General features: G+C 49.8%; 1 protein-coding gene across 1 annotated transcript in view; it reads left to right on the top strand.

Annotated features, from left to right (window-relative positions):
- The window catches only part of LOC311108668 (intermembrane lipid transfer protein VPS13B-like), a gene marked incomplete at its 3' end in the record, with an annotated part of 212,574 nt that overhangs the window by 53,654 nt on the left and 142,977 nt on the right, over positions 1–15,943 (top strand). The window contains 1 exon segment of the mRNA XM_084151375.1: positions 11,161–11,278. Coding sequence (XP_084007501.1) covers positions 11,161–11,278 — 118 coding nt within the window.

Raw genomic sequence — 15,943 nt, 5'->3', positions numbered from 1 at the left:
CTATTAGCCCCAGGTCTGCTGGCAGCCTTCCTATTAGCCCCAGGTCTGCTGGCAGCCTTCCTATTAGCCCCAGGTCTGCTGGCAGCCTTCCTATTAGCCCCAGGTCTGCTGGCAGCCTTCCTATTAGCCCCAGGTCTACTGCCAGCCTTCCTGTCAGCCCCCTCATTTACCTCTGTCTGTACAAGGAGAAATTTAGACCCAGTCTGCGTCCCAAATGCACCCTATTCCCTTTATAGTACACTGCTGTTGACCAGAGTGTACTATTTAATCACACCCTAATGGCTTTCTGCATTTGTTCCAGTTTCATTAAAAAAACATTAGCAGCTCATTTCTACTTTAGTTGATGGATGTGTTTGAAGGGGAAGAAAGGTAATTTGAGTCAATTGTGATGTATGTTATGGAACAGGAAGCTGTGATGTCTGTTATGGAACAGGATGTTGTGATGTCAGTTATGGAACAGGATGTTGTGATGTCTGTTATGGAACAGGAAGCTGTGATGTCTGTTATGGAACAGGATGTTGTGATGTCTGTTATGGAACAGGATGCTGTGATGTCTGTTATGGAACAGGATGCTGTGATGTCGGTTATGGAACAGGATACTGTGATGTCGGTTATGGAACAGGAAGCTGTGATGTCTGTTATGGAACAGGATGTTGTGATGTCGGTTATGGAACAGGAAGCTGTGATGTCTGTTATGGAACAGGATGCTGTGATGTCGGTTATGGAACAGGATACTGTGATGTCGGTTATGGAACAGGAAGCTGTGATGTCGGTTATGGAACAGGAAGCTGTGATGTCGGTTATGGAACAGGAAGCTGTGATGTCGGTTATGGAACAGGATGTTGTGATGTCTGTTATGGAACAGGATGTTGTGATGTCGGTTATGGAACAGGAAGCTGTGATGTCTGTTATGGAACAGGATGCTGTGATGTCGGTTATGGAACAGGATACTGTGATGTCGTTTATGGAACAGGAAGCTGTGATGTCGGTTATGGAACAGGAAGCTGTGATGTCTGTTATGGAACAGGATGTTGTGATGTCGGTTATGGAACAGGATGTTGTGATGTCTGTTATGGAACAGGATGTTGTGATGTCGGTTATGGAACAGGAAGCTGTGATGTCTGTTATGGAACAGGATGTTGTGATGTCTGTTATGGAACAGGATGTTGTGATGTCTGTTATGGAACAGGATGTTGTGATGTCTGTTATGGAACAGGATGTTGTGATGTCTGTTATGGAACAGGATGTTGTGATGTCTGTTATGGAACAGGATGTTGTGATGTCTGTTATGGAACAGGATGCTGTGATGTCTGTTATGGAACAGGAAGCTGTGATGTCTGTTATGGAACAGGAAGCTGTGATGTCGGTTATGGAACAGGAAGCTGTGATGTCTGTTATGGAACAGAAATCTGTGACCATCAAAGCCGTATTTTACGATATGCTGGGATTGATTCACGGATCGGTTTGGGTTTGAACTTTACCTTCTATAACAGTATTTGAATGTTTGGTTTGTTAAATGTGATACACCATGTGTAATGTCCATTTTTATAGTTTACTTCGCTACTAGTCATCTGTCGCTCTCGCTCTCGCTCTCGCTCTCGCTCTCGCTCTCGCTCTCGCTCTTGCTCTCTCTCCATGCCGCTTCCCACACAGACCTAGCCCCGGCCATGTCACTCAAGGAGTGCATTGGTTGTTCCTCGACCAGGAGACACTTGCGTTCAGTCTACATGGTCAAAGCAGCACATGTGTTGTTCCTCTACCAGGAGACTCTCTCTTCAGTCTCTACATGGTCAATGCAGAACATGCAACAATGTTGATGACAACGATGCTGTTTCCACTTTGCTTCTTAATATAAATCCACCAGTGTTCTATAATTACCACTATTAGTTTGTGTTTCCTACATCTGCAAACAGCTAGTTTGTCTTTTCTTAGCAAGTTGTGGCTAAGTCGTGTTAGCCGCTAATGCTAATCGCTAGTTAGCTGGTAGCTAGTCAGTGGTGTTACTGCAGCTGTTGTAGACCAGTGGTAGCTAGTCAGTGGTGTTACTGATGCTGCTGTTGTAGACCAGTGGTAGCTAGTCAGTGGTGTTACTGATGCTGCTGTTGTAGACCAGTGGTAGCTAGTCAGTGGTGTTACTGCTGCTGCTGTTGTAGACCAGTGGTAGCTAGTCAGTGGTGTTACTGATGCTGCTGTTGTAGACCAGTGGCAGATAGCGCAATCTGAAACACATCACAAACACCCAATCTTTAAACATTTGTTGGCAACTTGGCTTCTGTGCTTTGTTTAGTGAATGGTAATGTACACCTCCTTGGCCCTGGCCTCTCGTTCTCTCTGATTGTATGGGCCCCAGCCTCAACCCTGGCCTCTCTCTCTCGCTCTCTCGCTCTGTGTGATTGTGTTTCCTTGCTGCCACTTCTCACAAATCAGTACTCTGCAGCACAGTGGCTGGTGAAATAGTCTGAGGGGATCATCTAGAAGTGGACCTGTAGCTGTCTGGTAATGGTGGTGGTGGTAGAGAGGGGGTCTGATTGCCCCGGCCTCCCCAGGGACGTCTCTCTCTGCGTGGGTCGTGACATGGGGGACAAGGCCTCAACGTGTCGGGGAGAGGGGGGGAGTCTGTTTGAGATAAGGCGCTATCGGGTTACCCTCAATTTATTTTCTCACTGCTTGGGTGTTCGTTCGTTTGTCCTCGCTCCACCCCCCCCCCCCCCCCCCCTCTCACCCCCTCTCTCCCTCCCCCAATCCCTCCCTCCTCTCACCCCCTCTCTCCCTCCCCTGCTCCCTCCCTCCCTCCTCTCACCCCCTCTCTCCCTCCCCCGCTCCCTCCCTCCACTCACCCCCTCTCTCCCTCCCCCGCTCCCTCCACTCACCCCCTCTCCCTCCCTCCTCTCACCCGCTCCCTCCCTCCTCTCTCTCCCTCCCCCGCTCCCTCCCTCCTCTCTCTCCCTCCCCCGCTCCCTCCCTCCTCTCACCCGCTCCCTCCCTCCTCTCTCTCCCTCCCCCGTTCCCTCCCTCCTCTCACCCCCTCTCTCCCTCCCTCATCCCCCCCGCTCCCTCTCTCCAGGCACACTGCTTTGATGTCACTCTGAGTTCACTGAGCCCAGGAGAGGAAAAACAACAATAACATTAGAAGGTGTTTATCAAGCGAGCTTTCTGTTGGACACTCTCTCTCATTAATCCAGTGGAACACTGTGGAAATGACCAGTTTGACTAATGTTTAGTTTAGTAGTGTTAGCAGCTCCCTTCAGCCCCGCCCCCATCCCTTCCAGCCTATAGTTTAGTAGTGTTAGCAGCTCCCTTCAGCCCCGCCCCCATACCTTCCAGCCTATAGTTTAGTAGTGTTAGCAGCTCCCTTCAGCCCCGCCCCCATCCCTTCCAGCCTATAGTTTAGTAGTGTTAGCAGCTCCCTTCAGCCCCGCCCCCATACCTTCCAGCCTATAGTTTAGTAGTGTTAGCAGCTCCCTTCAGCCCCGCCCCCATACCTTCCAGCCTATAGTTTAGTAGTGTTAGCAGCTCCCTTCAGCCCCGCCCCCATCCCTTCCAGCCTATAGTTTAGTAGTGCTAGCAGGTCCCCTCAGCCCCGCCCCCATCCCTTCCAGCCTATAGTTTAGTAGTGCTAGCAGCTCCCCTCAGCCCCGCCCCCATACCTTCCAGCCTATAGTTTAGTAGTGTTAGCAGCTCCCTTCAGCCCCGCCCCCATACCTTCCAGCCTATAGTTTAGTAGTGCTAGCAGGTCCCCTCAGCCCCGCCCCCATCCCTTCCAGCCTATAGTTTAGTAGTGCTAGCAGCTCCCCTCAGCCCCGCCCCCATACCTTCCAGCCTATAGTTTAGTAGTGTTAGCAGCTCCCTTCAGCCCCGCCCCCATACCTTCCAGCCTATAGTTTAGTAGTGCTAGCAGTTCCCCTCAGCCCCGCCCCCATACCTTCCAGCCTATAGTTTAGTAGTGTTAGCAGCTCCCTTCAGCCCCGCCCCCATCCCTTCCAGCCTATAGTTTAGTAGTGCTAGCAGGTCCCCTCAGCCCCGCCCCCATACCTTCCAGCCTATAGTTTAGTAGTGCTAGCAGCTCCCCTCAGCCCCGCCCCCAGCCCTTCCAGCCAATAGTTGATAAATCACTCACTAATTTGTGGAAAATAATACAGAGCTGAATTGGCCGTTGTGAAATAGAACGGCTACATTATGTCATATTTTAACTTTTCAGAAAATGTTTTATTTCGGGATAATGAAAATAAATGTGGCTGCTTTGTTTTGCTTTGGGCAAATTGATGTTGAAACAATGACCTTGAACACAGCAGAGAGATGGCGGTGGAGAGTTGAGGTCGTTTATTTTTCAAGTTGTTCATTCCTTCTATTTATTTACTTCTAGTTCAGTAGGGTTGAAACTTTTTACGACCATACTTTGTTTAAACAATTACCGAATGTGTGTTTTGAATTAGTGTGTCCAAGCTTAATTTACTGTCTGCACGGGTCAAACCTGTTGCTTATTGTGAGTACAGAGAGAGAGAATTCCCTTTTGATTTAATTGTTTGTATTGTGTAGTTAGTAATATTATCCTGGGGGTGGAGCCTGGGGGATAGAGGGAGGGGTGTGGAGGCTGGGAGGGGTGTGGAGGCTGGGAGGGGTGTGGAGGCTGGGAGGGGTGTGGAGGCTGGGAGGGGTGTGGAGGCTGGGAGGGGTGTGGAGGCTGGGAGGGGTGTAGAGGCTGGGAGGGGTGTGGAGGCTGGGAGGGGTGTAGAGGCTGGGAGGGGTGTAGAGGGAGGGGAGGGGAGGCTAGGGGTAGAGGGAGTGGATGCTGGGGTTGGAAGGACGGGTGTGGAGGCTGGGGAGTGGAGGCTGGGGGGGAGGGAGGGGGTAGAGGGAGTGGAGGCTGGGGATGGAGGGAGGGGATGAGGGAGGGAGGGGATGAGGGAGGGAGTGGAGGCTGGGGTGGAGGGAGGGGAGTGGAGGCTGGGGGTAGAGGCTGGGGTAGAGAGAGATGATAGAGGGAGGGGGTGGAGGCTGGGGGTAGAGGGAGGGGGGTGGAGGCTGGGGAGTGGAGGGAGGGGGGTGGAGGCTGGGGAGTGGAGGGAGTGGGTGGAGCCTGGGGGGTAGAGGGAGGGGGTGGAGTCTGGGGGTAGAGGGAGTGGGGTGGAGGCTGGGGAGTGGAGGGAGTGGGGTGGAGGCTGGGGAGTGGAGGGAGTGGGGTGGAGGCTGGGGAGTGGAGGGAGTGGGGTGGAGGCTGGGGAGTGGAGGGAGTGGGGTGGAGGCTGGGGAGTGGAGGCTGGGGAGTGGAGGGAGTGGGGTGGAGGCTGGGGAGTGGAGGGAGTGGGTGGAGCCTGGGGGGTAGAGGGAGGGGGTGGAGCCTGGGGGTAGAGGGAGTTTGGTGGCGCCTGGGGGGTGGAGGGAGGGGGTGGAGCCTGGGGGTAGAGGGAGGGGGTGGAGCCTGGGGGTAGAGGGAGGGGGTGGAGCCTGGGGGGTGGAGGCTGGTGGGTGAAAGGAGGGGAATGGAGGCTGGGGAATGGAGGAGGGGTGGAGAGAGGAGGGTGATGGGTGAATTTGATTGAGTGGGAGTGGGGGGTGAAGGGTGGAGAGTTGCTGGGGGGGGTGGAGACTGACTGTATAACCTTTAGCTCTACAGGGTTCACCCCAGGGGTTAATGACTGACCCCTCTCATTGAGGTTGAGAAGTTCAAGGCCGACCACCAATACTGCAGACATTGTTAGCAGAAAACAGGATCCCCCATTATAGTGAAGGGGAAATGGCTATCTTCGTGGTCAATCTTTGTGTAAATAAAACATGTTTTAGAAGACAACCATAGTATCAATAATTGTTTCTAATACACCAGATATACACTACATGACCAAAAGTCTGCTCATCGAACATCTCATTCCAAAATCATGGGCATTAATATGAGTTGGTCCCCATTTTCTGCTATAACAGCCTCCACTCTTCTGGGAAGGCTTTCCACTAGATGTTGGAACATTGCTGCGGGGACTTGCTTCCATTCAGCCACAAGAGCATTAGTGAGGTCGGGCACTGATGTTGGGCGATTAGGCCTGGCTCATAGTCGGCCTTCCAATTCATCCCAAAGGTGTTCGATGGGGTTGAGGTCAGGGCTTTGTGCAGGCCAGTCAAATTCTTCCACACCGATATCGACAAATCATTTCTGTATGGACCTTGCTTTGTGCACGGGGGCATTGTCATGCTTCAAAAGGAAACGGCCTTCCCCAAACTGTTGCCATAAAGTTGGAAGCACAGAATCGTCTAGAATGTCATTGTATGCTGTAGCATTAAGATTTCCCTTCACTGGAACTAAGGGGCCTAGCCCGAACCATGAAAAACAGCCCCAGCCCATTATTCCTTCTCCACCAAACTTTACAGTTGGCGCTATGCATTGGGGCAGGTAGTGTTCTCCTGGCATCCGCCAAACCCAGATTAGTCTGTCGGACTGTCAGATGGTGAAGCGTGATTCATCACTGCTCCAGAGTCCAATGGCGGCGAGCTTTACACCCCTCCAGCCGATGCTTGGTATTGCGCATGGTGATCTTAGGCTTGTGTGCGGCTGCTCGGCCATGGAAACCCATTTCATGAAGCTCCCGACGAACACTTCTTGTGCTGACGTTGCTTCCAGAGGCAGTTTGGAACTTGGTAGTGAGTATTGCAACCGAGGACTGACCATTTTTACGCGCTACGCGCTTCAGCAGTCGGCGGTCTCGTTCTGTGAGCTTGTGTGGCCTACCACTTCGTGGCTGAGCTTTTGTTGCTCCTAGACGTTTCCACTTCACAATAACAGCACTTACAGTTGACCGGGGCAGCTCTAGCAGGGCAGAAATTTGATGAACTGACTTATAGGAAAGGTGGCATCCTATGACGGTGCCACGTTGAAAGTCACTGAGCTCATCAGTAAGGCCATTCTACTTCCAATGTTTGTCTATGGAGATTGCATGGCTGTGTGCTCAATTTTATACACCTGTCAGCAACGGGTGTGGCTGAAATAGCCGAATCCACTAATTTGAAGGGGTGTCCACATACTTTTGTATATATAGTGTATGTCCTTGAACCGATTATTTTAAAATTGCACAAAGAAGTTGTAGTAGTCAGGGGTGAGTGCTTTCCTGTACTCCCTGTTCACCCACGACTGCGTGGCCAAGCACGACTCCACACCATCATTAAGTTTGCTGACGACACAACAGCCACGACACCCATTAACATCGACAGGGCTGTATTGGAGCGGGTCGAGAGTTTCAACTTCCTTGGTGTCCACATCACCAACAAACTATCCTGGTCCAAACACACCAAGACAGTCATGAAGAGGGCACAAAAACACATTTTCCCTCTCAGGAGACTGAAAAGATTTGGCATAGGTCCCCAGATCCTCAAAACGTTCTACAGCTGCACCATCGAGAGCATCCTGACCGGTTGCATCACCGCCTGGTATGGCAACTGCTCGGCATTCAGTCACTCAAGTCGCACGGCAAGCGGTACCGGAGCGCCAAGTCTAGCTCCTTAACAGCTACTACCCCCAAGCCATAAGACTGCTGAACAATTAATCAAATGGCTACCCAGACTATTTACATTTCCCCCCTTGAGTTACTCAATGAGAGGGGGCAGCACTGAGCTAGCCTGCAACGTCACTTCCTGGAGGAGCTCAAACTGTGCATGTTGTTTCCATGAGCAGCCATCTTAGCAAGCTAAAAAGCGACTTCCTTTGCTTCAAATGCGCTATCGAGTCTTCACATAGGAATGAATGGTGTCACGTGATCGATGGCTTTGTCCTTTGTTTTTCCATTCATTGGTTCACCCCTCAGACAAGGCCACAGAGCAGCAGCAGGGGCGCGCTGTCTGTCTGAGGGCCTAGAGCCAGACGTCTACAGGGGCAGAGGGGGGAGAGAGGTCATGCTTGGTCTTCCTGTGCCCTAACCCTCCATGGGTGCCCACTTACTTTCTGGGTAGGGGGTCCCCCTCTCCTGTCACTCACACTGGCAGGGCTTCTCTGCTCTCTGCCGGCCGTCATCTCTACTCTACAGGGCTGAATTGACATGCCTGGAGGCCAGGCAGAACATCCCCCATCCACGCCCTTTACCACCTCTATCCCTCCAGACCCTCTCCAGGAGACCCCCCCCCTCCCCAGGAGCCCCCCCAGACCCTCCCCAGGAGCCCCCCAGACCCTTCCCAGGAGCCCCCCCAGTCCCTCCCCAGGAGCCCCCCCCCCAGACCCTCCCCAGGAGAGCCCCAGTCCCTCCCCAGGAGCTCCCCCCGTCCCTCCCCAGGAGCCCCCCAGTCCCTCCCCAGGAGCCCCCCCAGTCCCTCCCCAGGAGCCCCCCCAGTCCCTCCCCAGGAGCCCCCCCAGTCCCTCCCCAGGAGCCCCCCCAGACCCTCCCCAGGAGCCCCCCCAGACCCTCCCCAGGAGAGCCCCAGTCCCTCCCCAGGAGCCTCCCCCCCCGTCCCTCCCCAGGAGCCCCCCCAGGAGCCCCCCCAGTCCCTCCCCAGGAGCCCCCCCTCCCCTGGAGCCCCCCCCCCCAGTCCCTCCCCAGGAGCCACCCCAGTCCCTCCCCTGGAGCCACCCATACTCATTTTCACTATGTCAGATCCCGTCGTGTTTTAGCTATATTTAAATCTCTGTCCGTAAACATCGTAGATGCAGCGTTTGAAGTGATGGAACGTTTACAAATGAAGTGTGAGATAATCAGACTATAATCTATTTTTTATTATTGCCAATTTCTATAATTCCCAACCCTTGATGAGATATTTATTATTCCTCTACATTGTGTTTACCAGTTCCCACCGATCTGGGCCATGGAAACCCTCTGCCGCGGCGGCTCAGTGGAGAGCGTGTGTGTGTTTGTGTGTGTGTGTTAGGAGCTCAGTGTAAATATTTTCACCAGACAGTCTTCATTACATTTTACATTTTAGTCATTTAGCAGACGCTCTTATCCAGAGCGACTTACAGTTAGTGAGCGCATAATTTTTTTTTTTTAAATCTTTTTTTTCTTCTCCCATCTGTTTTGGCATCGCTGTGTTGACTTTACCGCACCGACCGACCGGGGGAACAGCTTCATCCAGTCCACCTCCTAAATTCTGGAAAGTATGTTTAAATGTCATCTTCATTACTACACCAACACCACAAGCAGAAGGCTTATCTGATCACATAGTGACAAACGTAGAGGTTGGAATGGATGACTGAAGAACTGTCAGGGTGTTAGAGGAGGAGGAGAGGTGGGAGGAGAGGGGGAGGAGAGGTGGGAGGAGAGGGGGAGGAGAGGTGGGAGGAGAGGAGGAGGAGGAGAGGAGGAGGAGAGGTGGGAGGAGGAGAGGGGGAGGAGAGGAGGAGGAGAGAGGGGGTTATGCAGCTCATTTATGTTTGGTTTTGACACCTTTAGTGTTTACGTTCGTCAGAATAACGCTGAGTTCTCAGACTCCGCCATCTAACCCTGCACAGCTAAATGTTAACCACCTGATCGTGTGCTGCGTGTGCAAATGCACGTGCAAATGCGCGTGCACGTTCCTGTGTGTGTGTCAGAGCCTGCCGTGCCACGTGGTGTTCACCCCCTGTATGGTGATTAGGGTTCATAAGGGCGGTGGAGGTGGTCGTAAACCAGGGAGGGGGGGTAGTGGTGGTCACTGGTGTGTGTGTGTACACCCCCCTCCCTACCCCTCAACCTCCCACCTCTATGCAGCAGCCTTGTGACCTCTTGCCCCTCCCTACCCATCAACCTCCCACCCCTCTGCAGCAGCCTTGTGACCTCTTGCCCCTCCCTACCCATCAACCTCCCACCCCTCTGCAGCAGCCTTGTGACCTCTTGCCCCTCCCTACCCCTCAACCTCCCACCCCTCTGCAGCAGCCTTGTGACCTCTTGCCCCTCCCTACCCCTCAACCTCCCACCCCTCTGCAGCAGCCTTGTGACCTCTTGCCCCTCCCTACCCATCAACCTCCCACCCCTCTGCAGCAGCCTTGTGACCTCTTGCCCCTCCCTACCCCTCAACCTCCCACCCCTCTGCAGCAGCCTTGTGACCTCTTGCCCCTCCCTACCCCTCAACCTCCCACCCCTCTGCAGCAGCCTTGTGACCTCTTGCCCCTCCCTACCCCTCAACCTCCCACCCCTCTGCAGCAGCCTTGTGACCTCTTACCCCTCCCTACCCCCCTAGTCCTCTGCTCATGTCTCTCTCTCAATTCAATTTAAGGGCTTTTTTGGCATGGGAAACATATGTTAACATTGCCAAAGCAAGTGAAATAGATAATAAACAAAAGTGAAATAATCAATCAAAAAGTTAACAGTAAACATTACACTCACAAAGGAATAAAGAGATTTCAAATGACATATTATGTCTATATACGGGTGTTATAACGATGTGCAAATAGTTAAAGTAAAAAAGGGATAATAAATAAACGTAAATATGGGTTGTATTTACTCTCTCTCTGTCTCTGTCTATCTCTTTCTCTCTCTCTCTTTCTCTCTCTCTCTGTCTCTGTCTCTGTCTCTCTGTCTCTTTCTCTCTCTCTCTCTCTCTCTTAGGCAAGCCTAAATACGTTCAGGAGTAAACATTTGCTTAACAAGTCACATAAGTTGCATGGACTCACTCTGTGTGTAATAATAGTGCTTAACATGATTTTTGAATGACTACCACATCTCTGTACCCCACACATACAATTATCTGTAAGGTCCCTTATTTGAGCAGTGAATTTCAAGCACAGATTCAACCACAAAGACCAGGGAGATTTTCAAATGCCTCGCAAAGGAGAGCACCTATTGGTAGTAAATATATATAAAAATAACGGACATTTGAATATCCCTTTGAGCATGGTGAAGTTATTAATTACACTTTGGATGGTGTATCAATACACCCAGTCTCACTACATGTTGTCCTTCCTAACTCAGTTGCTAGAGAGGAAGGAAACCGCTAAAGGAATTTCACTATGAAGCCAATGGTGAAAAAATTATAAAATAAAATCTTTCTTTCTTTCTTTCTTTCTTTCTTTCTTTCTTTCTTTCTTTCTTTCTTTCTTTCTTTCTTTCTTTCTCTCTTTCTCTCTTTCTCTCTTTCTCTCTTTCTCTCTTTCTCTCTCTCTCTCTTCTCTCTCTCTCTCTCTCTCTCTCTCTCTCTCTCTCTCTCTCTCTCTCTCTCTCTCTCTCTCTCTCTCTCTCTCTCTCTCTCTCTCTCCCCCCTCCCTCCCTCCCTCCGCAGGATGACCATGAGAGTGGTTCAAGCTCCACCAGTCGCAGCGCCTCAGAGAGCTCCAAGACCCTGACCAAGCCCCGCCGCCTCCAGCAGGCCGCCCCCTCCGACCCAGACCTACCCCCAGGTGAGTGATGGCTCCGGGGCCAAAGGGAGTACTCTACCCTCCTGCTTCACACTGACCACCAGGCAGGGCTAGGCCTCAGTGGAGGATGAATCACTGACAGGGCAGGTCTTATCAGCAAGGCCACTTGACCACCACAGTCCTCAATGCGTCCCTATTCCCTAGCCCTATGGGTCCTGGTCAAAAGTAGTGCACCATGTAGGGAATAGGGTGTCATTTGGGATTTGGGATTCCAACCTCCCTCCTCTAACAACAGGTCCATAACAACAACACTTAGCTAGCTACACAATGGAGTCCTTGTCTGAGTGAGGCTATAAACTGAGGTTTGTTAGGACTTTATCAATGAGAGATCTCTGCTGGTTTATCAGGTAACTGACGTTAGAGAGACTCTATCCACACCCCCCCACTAAAGGCAGAAGTTATCACACATTTTACTGTCCAGACGCAATAAATCCATCACTCATTTAATTTACTGCTCATTTACTACCACGTCAACTTTGAGAGTTTGGAATCCTTTTGTTCTTAATGTGGTATTTACTTGATATATATGTTTCAACTGTGTTGTTTCACATATGTTCTGAACCTTTCTATTCTCATAGTTTCAACAGATTGTAAATTACACATATTAATTTTTTTGCTAAGAGTATTATTTATATTATTGATCGATTGACTGTGACTTTTCAAATCACCCAGCAGTGCTATTTGCAGAGTTAGCTCCAGGTAAATGTTGCAATTCTTCAGCCATTCCTGAACCTGCGACCAAAAACAAGCTACATATGGGCAGTACCAAAGCAAGTGATCTAATGATTCTGTCTCTTCGCAACAAAGTCTGCAGAGCTGGGATGGTTGTATCCCCCATATATATAACATTCTATTGGTTGCAAGAATTTTGTATAATAATTTACATTGAAAAACTCAGTTTATGGGCCATCTTTGAGAGTTTGGAATAATTTTGTTCTTATTCTAGACATTCAGTTACATAGTATTGTTTAAATACTCCCCATGTAATGCTAATGGGGAGCTAACATGGCTGCCATAGAATGTTATAGTGCCATGTACAGCGCCTTCAGAAAGTATTCACACCCTTTGACTTTTTCCACATGTTGTTGTGTTACAGCCTGAATTTAAAATGGATTACATTTAGATGTTTTGTCACTGGCCTTAACACAATACCCCGTAATGTCAAAGTAGAAATATGTTCTTAGAAAATTTAGCAAATTAATAAAAAATGAAAAGCTGAACATTTCTTGAGTCGATATATATATTCAACCCCTTTCTTATGGCAAGCCTAAATACGTTCAGGAGTAAACATTTGCTTAACAAGTCACATAAGTTGCATGGACTCACTCTGTGTGCAATAATAGTGCTTAACATGATTTTTGATTGACTACCCCATCTCTGTACCCCACACATACAAGTATCTGGAAGGTCCCTCATTTGAGCAGTGAATTTCAAACACAGATTCAACCACAAAGACCAGGGAGATTTTCAAATGCCTCGCAGATGAAAAAGATATATAAAAAAATAACGGACATTGAATATCCCTTTGAGCATGGTGAAGTTATTAATTACACTTTGGATGGTGTATCAATACACACAGTCACTACAGGTTGTCCTTCGTAACTCAGTTGCCAGAGAGGAAGGAAACCACTGTTAACAGCAAAGAGTATTGTCAATAGTATGTTAACATTTACATTTACATTTTAGTCATTTAGCAGACGCTCTTATCCAGAGCGACTTACAGTTAGTGAGTGCATACATTTTCATACTGGCCCCCCGTGGGAAACGAACCCACAACCCTGGCGTTGCAAGCGCCATGCTCTACCAACTGAGCTACAGACAAGACTCTTCACTGTTAACACGCTATAGACAAGACTATGCTTGCACACACCGTGCACACTATAATGCTGGGAGAGTGTGAGAGAAAGAGGGAAGAGAGAGGAGTTTTGAAGAGCTGGTCCCAGTTTAACACCCAGCCAATTCCTGAGGTCCCAGAGAGAGGGAGACTGATCTGTTTCCACATGGAGGTAGAGATAACATCACTCTACCCAGCTGATAAAGCACCCTGCATGCATCACTACACTCTCTGTGTGGGCCATCACTCAAGGTCAATTCCCCTTTATGGCAATAGGGAATTGGATTAAAGGTGTAATCCCGACCCCCAATAAGGCATGTTAAATAGGTAATCAGGGTTAAGAGAGGAAAACATGTTGATACAGTATGGGAACTTGATCATAAAGACAGATAGCTTTTCTCTCTCAGCAGCAGTGGTCATGAATTTATACTGCACAGTTGTTTTCTAGCCTACGGACACTTCCACTAATTCACATCCAGCTAGTCACACTGTGTGTCTCACAGAGCTGCCATCCTCCTCCAGAAAGGCCACAGTGACACACCAGCAGTCTGGCCTGCCTGTAGCCAGTCATCAGCCCACAGTCCTACGTGACATCCACAGACTGCTCCTCTTCAAAACACAGCAAACACTCAAACAGCCCACCAACAATTGTACAGTCACGTGTTGAATTAATTGACCCCCCCCCCCCTCTCCGTCACCCCCACGGTGGTGGAAATAGTGATGTTAATTCGTATGTCCTGGGATTGGTAGAGACCTCCACACAGAGACAGACCTCTACTTTGGGCTGTCCTGCTAGTCATTAGAAATCCTTGTGGAGACTCTTGGGTCTTGGCCACAGCAGTTTGCTGAAAAATTATTATTTTGTTTTATAGCTGTATCTTTTTGTCCTAAACTTCTGTTGAACACAGTATAATATTCTCCATTGCAGTTTGCTAAAAAACGTTTAAAAAAATTAAAAAATAGCATTATTTAGAAGTCATAAACGTCTGTAGAATGTAGAATGTTTTCCTGGTTAAGTCATCTGTACACTCAGTGGCATATGTCCTCTTCTACGGGCGCTGTGAGAGCCAGAAGGACACTGGTCCAAGTTACTGGCTTTCTGGACACCTGACTGGGCCAGGTGTTTAAATGGCTGTTCTGTGACCATCTTCCTCAGATGGGCTTGAGGAATCTGGCCCCGTGCTATTCCCTATGGGCCCTGGGCTTGAGGAATCTGGCCCCGTGCTATTCCCTATGGGCCCTGGGCTTGAGGAACCTGGCCCCGTGCTATTCCCTATGGGCCCTGGGCTTAAGGAACCTGGCCCCGTGCTATTCCCCATGGGCCCTGGGCTTGAGGAACCTGGCCCCGTGCTATTCCCTATGGGCCCTGGTCAAAAGTAGTAAATAGGATGTCATTTGGAACTCCCCCTCATGTATTGTAGCCCAGTTCTGTAATGAGGTGTGTGTGTGTACTCCGGTCCTGTGTGGCTCAGTTGGTAGAGCATAGCACTTGCAACGCCAGGGTTGTGGGTTCGATTCCCACGGGGGGACCAGTACAAATGAAAATGTATCCACTCACTACTGTAAGTGTCTCTAAATAAGAGCGTCTGCTAAATGACTAGCATGTCAACGTACTGCTTTCCCTTGGAGAGTGGTCTGGTGGCTTGGGACGGGTCCATTTGGGGCCCAGAGGGATTGCCCAATAGGGTGCCATTTGGGGCCCAGAGGGAGTGTCCATTTTCCAGCCTGCTCCGTTTTCATGACGGCTAGCGACTAACTGCTACTTAACAGGAATCCGGAACACAAACTTGCGGTCACAGCCATAAAGGCTGACCGCGTCGTGGAATCCGTAGCAAAACAAACTTTAGCTGTGATTTACACGATTTCATTGAAACGACAGAGGGTAGACACTGTTCTGTTGCGCGCTTTGATGACGTCTGGGATCCACAGGGCTCTGGTCAAAGAGAGTGCACGATATAGGGAATAGGGTGCCTTTTGGGACGTATCCCAGGCCAGTAGAGCTGTGTGGAGAGCAGTGAGTTGCTAGAAGCTGAGGAATGGAGAGTGAGAGTCGTTGTAAACCTCTAATCTGTAATTAAGTTGTAGAAAAAAAAACTCAGTATTATATCAACAGTGTAGCTGCAGGTTTTATAGTGTTGAATAGCTCATGTACGGCCGTCTGGAAAAACCTCTGTGCTGTATCACAACTCTGCTACTGCTGGAGGACAAATAAATGAATCCTAGTTGGAGATGTAAAATGGGGTGTTTTATAATTGTGTGAATTACAGTGTGTGTGGTTGTGTTACGCGCAGGGCCTGTTCAACAGTAACCATGCATTTCTGTTTTATCAAGGTCTAGATACTCTATACATACAAAAGTATGTGGACACCCCTCAAATGAGTGGATTCGGCTATTTCAGCCACACCCGTTACTGACAGGTGTATAAAATCGAGCATGCAGCCATGCAACCTCCATAGACAAACATTGGCAGTAGAATGGCCTTACTGAAGAGCTCAGTGACTTTCAGTGTGGCACCGTCATAGGATGCCACCTTTCCAACAAGTCAGTTCGTCAAATTTCTGCCCTGCTAGAGCTGCCCCAGTCTACTGTAAGTGCTGTTATTGGGAAGTGGAAACATCTAGGAGCAACAACTGCTCAGCCGCAAACTGGTAGGCCACCCAAGCTCACAGAACGCGAGTGCCGAAGCGCGTAAAAATCGTCTGTCCTCGGTTGCAACACTCACTACCGAGTTCCAAACTGCCTTTGGAAGCAGCGTCAGCACAAGAACTGTTCGTCAGGAGCTTCATGAAATGGGTTCCATGGCCAAGCAGCCA

This window comes from Coregonus lavaretus (genome assembly GCF_964263955.1).
Source record: "Coregonus lavaretus genome assembly, chromosome: 3".
NCBI classification, from domain to species: domain Eukaryota; kingdom Metazoa; phylum Chordata; class Actinopteri; order Salmoniformes; family Salmonidae; genus Coregonus; species Coregonus lavaretus.
The sequence above is the reverse complement of the archived record's forward strand: the minus strand, read 5'-3'. Positions and strand labels throughout refer to the sequence as shown.